The sequence below is a fragment of the Oreochromis niloticus genome, linkage group LG6 (assembly GCF_001858045.2).
Source record: "Oreochromis niloticus isolate F11D_XX linkage group LG6, O_niloticus_UMD_NMBU, whole genome shotgun sequence".
NCBI classification, from domain to species: Eukaryota; Metazoa; Chordata; class Actinopteri; order Cichliformes; family Cichlidae; genus Oreochromis; species Oreochromis niloticus.
Genome location: NC_031971.2, coordinates 10,320,732 through 10,327,499, shown reverse-complemented (window position 1 = coordinate 10,327,499; position 6,768 = coordinate 10,320,732). Strand labels below are relative to the sequence as shown.

Below are 6,768 nucleotides of genomic sequence, written 5' to 3'. Positions count from 1 at the left end.
TCCTTTGTACCATCTTTTAAACATTCATTCATCTTTATAGCTACCTGCTTTGGTAAGCATTTAAATCCATGGATCGATAAGCTGGATTTTTAACCGCACAAAAGTATGCTATCACAGGGATGTATGCAGAACACACCCACCAGCTTGTCCTGCATGTATCTATGACTTCATATTATATCATACATTTCACTGGGAAGGCACCACCACCACCACCACCAGTCCTGTTTGTTAGGACTGACCACTGAGTCCGAGCACAGCTGGAAAGCCCCTGTCTGAAGCCAACGTCCCTGATGACCCTCACAAAAGCTTCTGTTCAGACACTGCCCGTGGTGATGAAGTGGGTGGCTGAACACATCAAACAAAGCAGAGAGCGCCTGTGTCAAAGCAGATCTTTCAGCGTTGCTGTGAGAGCATTTCTTCATTTACTTACCCATCGCCGCTGCCATCTGCTGCTGTTTCAGGGTATTACAAGCTCAACGTTTAAACTTCAAAAAGAAAGAAAAACAGTTTCCAAGATTAAATCTTTATTTAAATTAGTGTTGTTGCCAGGCACGGGCACAACTAACCAGGATGAGAGCATAACTTAATTAGGCCTTTGGTTAGGCCTGGTTCACATTTGTTTCTTGCTAAACATCTGAAAAATATTCTTATAATTTTGATTCAAGAATATGTAATATCTTGTCAATGTGACAGCATGAAAAAACAAAAAGAAAAAAATCAAAAAAAAACTTTTATGTTAAATGAGACAAAAATAGAGATTAAATTCTGAGACAATACAGATAAAACACATGATTAAATTTTTTATAAGGTATCAGCAAATTGTAAAAGTTAACCTATTTTTATTTAATAGAACAAATCAGAAATGAAAAGTTAAGTTGCAGGAAGATCTCTTTAACAGGCCAATGTATATCAATTTAAACCTGTTGTCAGACTGTATCAGTGTATGGAAATTATATGGAAATTACATGGAAATGATGCGGAAAGTCTGGGTGTAACACTGATTGAAGTGAATGTTTTTACCTTAGTAAATCTTGCATTCATCTGCTGATCACCGGCTTACTGCAGTCGCAATAGCTGCATTTCATTTTATTACACTGCCTAAAATTTCAATATAACTAGAGTCAAACTTCAGACTTTACCAAGAATTTACACCCACGCTTCATTTTTAAGGACATTGGAAGTTGATGGGAACCTTTTAGCTGTCATATAGCATCATGTAGGTCATGACATAATTCCAATGTGAAAAATCCGAGTCAATCTTTATCCAGTTGCAATCCTGTTAACATGTTTTTACTTATAACACATTTACATTTAAAGGGTTGTCTTACACAGTTTGACAGAATTCCTGCCTGTGGAGAGCTGCCTCATCGAGCAGCTTCAAAGACAATAAGGAGGGATGACAGGTAACAGAAAAATAAGCAAAAATCACTTTCTGGTTTATTTGTGAGCACATCTAGAAATCCTCAGCCGAGCACCTGCCTGTGCTCATGGTGATGGGTCGTCATGTGGGTGGCCCTGACTCATTCTCCAACTCAAAGTTCAACAATGTGCGACTGTGTCAACACAAATGCCACTGTGCTTCTCTCCTCCTTCTACTCCTGGCTGGATTTTTAAAACAAGAGGAGACGGCGTGGAGGACCGGTGTGTAGATTCTTTCATCTTCCTGTACCGTGTTGTTTTGCTTGCTTCTTTTTTTTACCTGAAAATTTTAAAAAAGTGGTTACAACAAAATATAGCCACACTGCAGATTAAGACTAGCTAATAAATATCTGTTGTGTTCAACATTTAGCTCTCTATCAGGGATGGTGGGAGATGCTTAAAGCTCCAACCTGCAGTCTCAGTGTCAGCTAAACATTTTCTTTAGTTTGGAAAAGAAGCCTCCCTCCTCCTCTTTCTCCTTCTGCTTGTCCTGTCCCTCCTCTGATGTGGTTGACTTTGTGCTGGTGGCTGAAGTGCTGCTGCCCCCTTCTGGACAAAAACATGCACTTCATCAGGTGAGTGCAGAAGGGCTGGACTACCTATCTCTACGGTTGTGCGCATTATTATGAAATCATGTTTTGACTTTATGATGGAGCTGAGCTTTAGTTCTGACCTCCTGAAGGACTGACGCCGCTGACAGTCCCCTGAACCTCCGTCTCTTCCTCTGCATAACTCAGCAGCAGAGAGCGCTGCCTCCGAGTCAACTTCCTGCAGGAAAGTGAAGAGAATCACATGATTATTACCAATTTATGTCAGAAATTTTTTTAAAAAAAATGCATCTTATAAGATGTAACAACAAAACATGCAAACATACATAAACATGCTTATAGACCCTTTAAGCAAATTTATTGATACTGTATTATTTAAAAAGTTTTGTGGCTCTAAATAAAGTTACACACTTTTTTAAAAGATATTTTTCTTAAAATTCAAATGTTGCAGTCACATTATCATGTTTCTGTAATAACAATTAAATAATAAATAAAAATTCTGCCAAAAAATGTCTGATTGTAGGACGATCAGACTAACTTACTTGGGCACTTTGATCTTAATGTGAACATAATGATCTCCGTAGCTGTAGCTGTTTATCCTCCGAATGCCTTTCCCCTGCAGCCTGATGATCTGATCAGCCTGGCAGCCGGCGGGAATCTGAAAACACGGCCAAAACATTTTGAAATAGAGGATTCCTCCCTGTGAGGCATCTGAGAGAGGCAGCTAGAAATACTACAGGCACCGCTCTTTATTCCGGTGTAAAACTTTACACTCAGTCTTTAATAATTTGCTGAAATAAAAAGTCAAAAAAAAAAAATCAGAAACACAACAGAAAAACTATAAATATCAAACACTTGCTCATCGCCTAAAAACCTAAAAACACATTTTATTAGCCTAAGCAGCGATTCCCAAAGTCAAAGGTGCTGTGCCCCCTTAAAGACCAGAAAGCCCCATGGGGCTCACCCATCTTAATCCTCACTCTAATCAAAATACAAGAGAAATTTTCTTGAGCTTTTCTTTCTCCTCTGTCAGTGCGCCCCAGGGCAGCTGTGGCTACAATGTAGCTTGCTATCACCAGTGTGTGAATGTGTGGATGACTGAATGTAGTGTATGTGACTAGTGTAATGGACTAAGTAAAGCGCTATACAAATACAGGCCATTTACCATTTACCATTAAATTTTTATTCAAAAACATAAAACTCTCAGGTTGTTGACTGTAACTTGCTAAAGCTACACAATCATACGCAAAGTGTTTAGGCCAACGTGTAACAACTGCCACTGGAACACAAACCTCAATACAAGAGCAGTAAATTTAGATCACACTAATGAGTAATATCACACATTAACCACCTCCTGTTTAGGTCACAATTGTCTCACTTTGTATACAAATAAATACAATTATATACATATGTAGCTGTACATAAATGTGAGTAATTTCAAACTGAATTTCTGTTTTTCCTGTGGCCCAACTGCAGTACCACGGTGACCCACTAGGAGGCCCCGGCCCACACATTGAGAATCACTTGCCAAAATCACTGGCTGAGGGATCATTTTGAATATTACTGTCAACACACACTCACCGCGATACTGATGGTTTCATAGAGGCCCTGTGTGGTGGCTGTGCCTCCCAGGATAGCCTGCGCTATTGAGATGAAGGCATCAGAGTGGATGTCTGCTCCGTTACGTCTGAACACTGGGCTCCTCTGAACCTGCACAGATCAACACGACGCATCACACCTCTGCACTGCTCTCTTACACCCTCTCTGAAGTAAATAAGGAGTAACTGAATTTGAGCAACCAAAACTTACTCTGAATGTAATGAGGATTTCTTTAGTTCCTACTGACATTCGCACCGTCTGACCATTGTCCACTCCTGGAATATATGCAGTTGTCTATTTTAAAACCGACTATTAAACACAATCTTCAGAGGTTATTCATTTTAAGCAGCAGTAGCTAGAAACACTAGAGACAAACTCTTGCATTAAAAACACTGATGGATTTTAGAACCCAGGATGGAAACCTACCGGCAGGTACGGGCACAGTGACCGTCTGCCTCTTCTTAGTCTGGCCTGAGCCTCTGCACAGGGCGCAGGGCGTGTTTATGATGGATCCTTTCCCACCACAGCGCCGGCACGTTGAGCGCATCATGAAGGGTCCTGTGCTGATCGACTCCTGCAAGGGGCGACACAAACAAGCTGACGAGTGCGGCCAGGTGCTCAGAGAAGCCTGCTGCTGAGCGTCGGTCGGAAACTCACCATCCCTGTGCCATTGCAGTAGTGACAGTGAGACACCTTAGTCCCCGGCTCGTTACCCCTCCCGTCACACCTCTGGCATGTGTCGTCAATGTTCACATTCAGCTCCTTATTCACGCCCTTTGCTGCCTCCGAAAACGTAAGCTCCATCACAAACTAGGAAAAGACGGGAACATTTAAAAACCAGTGTTCAATTCTCACATCTGTATCTTAAACTGGATCTTAAATACACACATCAAATTAATATTACATATCTAAAAACATCGATGCTACGGCGTTGTCAGCAACCTCTTACTTCAGGCCTTTCTTCAAACATGCTGTTGATGTTTCCGAAGCCCATGCCTCCTGTAAACTCTCCAAAGATCTTCCTGAAGAGCTCCTCTGGATCTATAGTGGCGCCCCCAGCTCTGTAGTACTGCTGCTGACCAGCACCGGCACGGTTCGGGTCAAAGCCCGACACCCCGTACGTGTCATACTGCTTCCTCTTCACCTCGTCACTCAGCACCTGCACACAGAAGCAAGGGAGCAGATAAATATCAGGCTAAATGTGCTTCTGGAATGAACTTACATTGGATGTTTATATTTATATAACTGTTTTGTTTTGAGGGGTTTTTTTTACCTCATATGCTTCAGCTAGCTTTGCAAACTTCTCTTTGGCCTCTGGGTCGTTTGGGTTGGTGTCTGGGTGGTACTTCTTTGCCAGCTGGACAAACAAAAAGGGAAAGCTTGCATTCAAGACAAAAGAAAACTTCATGTTTTACTCATTTTACTGGAATGACACATATAACAAGTCTAACAAGAGCACGTTAAGAGACCTGGTAGTAAGCCTTCTTGATCTCCTTCTGTGAGGCGGTGCGGGAGATGCCCAGGACTTCATACAAGTCCTGCTTGTTTGCTAGTCTGCTGCTGCAGTGGAAAGAGCAGCAGCTAATGCCATGGGGACATCTCACCCCTGCAGAGAAAGAGGATATTATAATGACATTAGAGGTGCAGATTTTTTTTTTTTTTTTTACAGTGTATAACTGTATAGTTTATTTGGCTAAAACTAAAATGAATACTTCTAGTTGATACTTTTTTGTAGATGTAGTCCTAACTGGTTAAAAATGTTAATTAAGTAATTAATTATTGAAACTTTTGACCATTAATTTCCTTTGACTGAGTATATTTAGTAGTCACTGCAACTATCATTATATATTTGTTTGTTAAATTAGAAACAGCATTCTTGACTTACTGAGCACTTTGTAGGAACTGTTTATTCATGAAATGTATGAGGTGTAAAACTGTTCAAATACAGGTCATCAGTTAATATCCAGATTAAATAACGCAGACAAGATGTTAAGTTTAATGAGAAGAATATCTACAAGTGTTGCTGCTGAGCATGCGCATCCCTTTAAGACCATCTTCTAACGCGAGCTACCAGCATGACAGCACACCACGTGACAAAGCAAAGGCTCCGTCTAACAACACAGTGAGATCAGTGGTCAGCAGATCTGGAACCAGCTGATCAGCCCAGAGATGTGATTAAACACAGGATCTGCAGCCTGAAGGTGCTGCTGATAAATACGCAGATAATATTCTGCCATCATGTCAACACAGAGGAATCCCTAAGAGAGAAGTTCAAACTTTTGTAGAGTCCATGAGTCCATGCAATGATAAAGTGAAGTTGCTACCTGATATTAGTAAAGTGCTCCTGGGGGGTATCCAGTCTTGGTGAAGCACATTTAAAAATTATTCTAAACACGGGGATGGAGAACTAAGTGATGCTGCCATACAGGCGGTCTGATCCGTAGGAGGATGGGTATGGGTGCAGAGTGTCACTGGTGCATTCACACTGTACTGACTGCTCCTGGTTGCATCATTCTCACAGGAAGGCTAACGAACTGTGGAGAACTATGGCAGCATTTCAATGTGGCTGACTCTCTCAGCATCACAAAGCTCTGTTAAGTGGACCTTCAGACAGGCTGCTGGATATCGCATTTAGAATACGTGCTGATATAAAACAGGTTTTGCGACACTTAGCTAACTTATCCCACCTGTCAGTCCTCTCAATGTCACGGCATTTCCGCGTGTCCAGGAGCTCAGGCTAACCGCCGTCCCTGCCCGGTGTGTCTGTGATATGGTCGCTGGACAAACTCCTCCATTCCCGGCGGGAATAATGAGAAAACGGCCGCTACGATATCCAGAAGAAACTGATGCTGTTAACCAGCGTGTAGTCAGCCGGGCAGCGGAGGACGCCATTTTCACGTCACTACCGGCTTCTTCTTCTTCTCTGGTGTTTAACGGCAGCTCACATCCATTTGTGTTGCATTACTGCCTCCTTCAGCTTCTTTCATCGAGCCAGACCAATGACTGTAGAGTCATTGGGCCAGACATGACAGAACAAAAAAGTGATCGTTTCTATGTATTTTTTATTGTGTAATGTCTTTGCTTATATTGGTAAATAGACTGTAGTGAAAATGATTTATGACTGGGATATATATAAAATAAAGAATATGCCTGTTTTTGTAAGTCTGCATTATTGTACCTACGTGATAATGAACCCATTTTT

General features: G+C 41.5%; 1 protein-coding gene across 2 annotated transcripts; it reads right to left on the bottom strand.

Annotated features, from left to right (window-relative positions):
• Positions 1-819: 819 nt before the first annotated feature.
• Positions 820-6,516, bottom strand: LOC100691221 (dnaJ homolog subfamily A member 3, mitochondrial). 2 transcript variants are annotated; one of them, XM_003456913.5, is made up of 12 exons: positions 6,254-6,516; positions 5,036-5,172; positions 4,840-4,923; positions 4,516-4,725; positions 4,224-4,376; positions 3,993-4,140; positions 3,777-3,841; positions 3,549-3,677; positions 2,510-2,625; positions 2,093-2,187; positions 1,830-1,968; positions 967-1,699 (listed from the first exon to the last, which is right to left on the bottom strand). In XM_003456913.5, the coding sequence occupies exons 1-11, from the start codon at positions 6,456-6,458 to the stop codon at positions 1,844-1,846; spliced, it is 1,467 nt and encodes a 488-aa protein (XP_003456961.1). In that variant the 5' UTR covers positions 6,459-6,516; the 3' UTR covers positions 967-1,699; positions 1,830-1,843. The 2 variants fall into 2 exon arrangements, with proteins under 2 accessions (XP_005461709.1, XP_003456961.1); XM_005461652.4 differs by lacking the exon at positions 1,830-1,968 and having other exon boundaries at positions 820-1,699; positions 6,254-6,458.
• Positions 6,517-6,768: the final 252 nt, after the last annotated feature.

Excerpts from the sequence above, each read along its gene's own strand:
- LOC100691221 (XM_003456913.5), bottom strand. The coding sequence starts at position 6,458 with ATGGCGTCCTCCGCTGCCCGGCTGACTACACGCTGGTTAACAGCATCA. Across the intron at positions 3,678-3,776 it reads AAATCCTCATTACATTCAGA|GTTCAGAGGAGCCCAGTGTT; the intron begins GTAAGTTTTGGT and ends TGATCTGTGCAG. Across the intron at positions 2,188-2,509 it reads ATTAAGATCAAAGTGCCCAA|GAAGTTGACTCGGAGGCAGC; the intron begins GTAAGTTAGTCT and ends ACTTTCCTGCAG.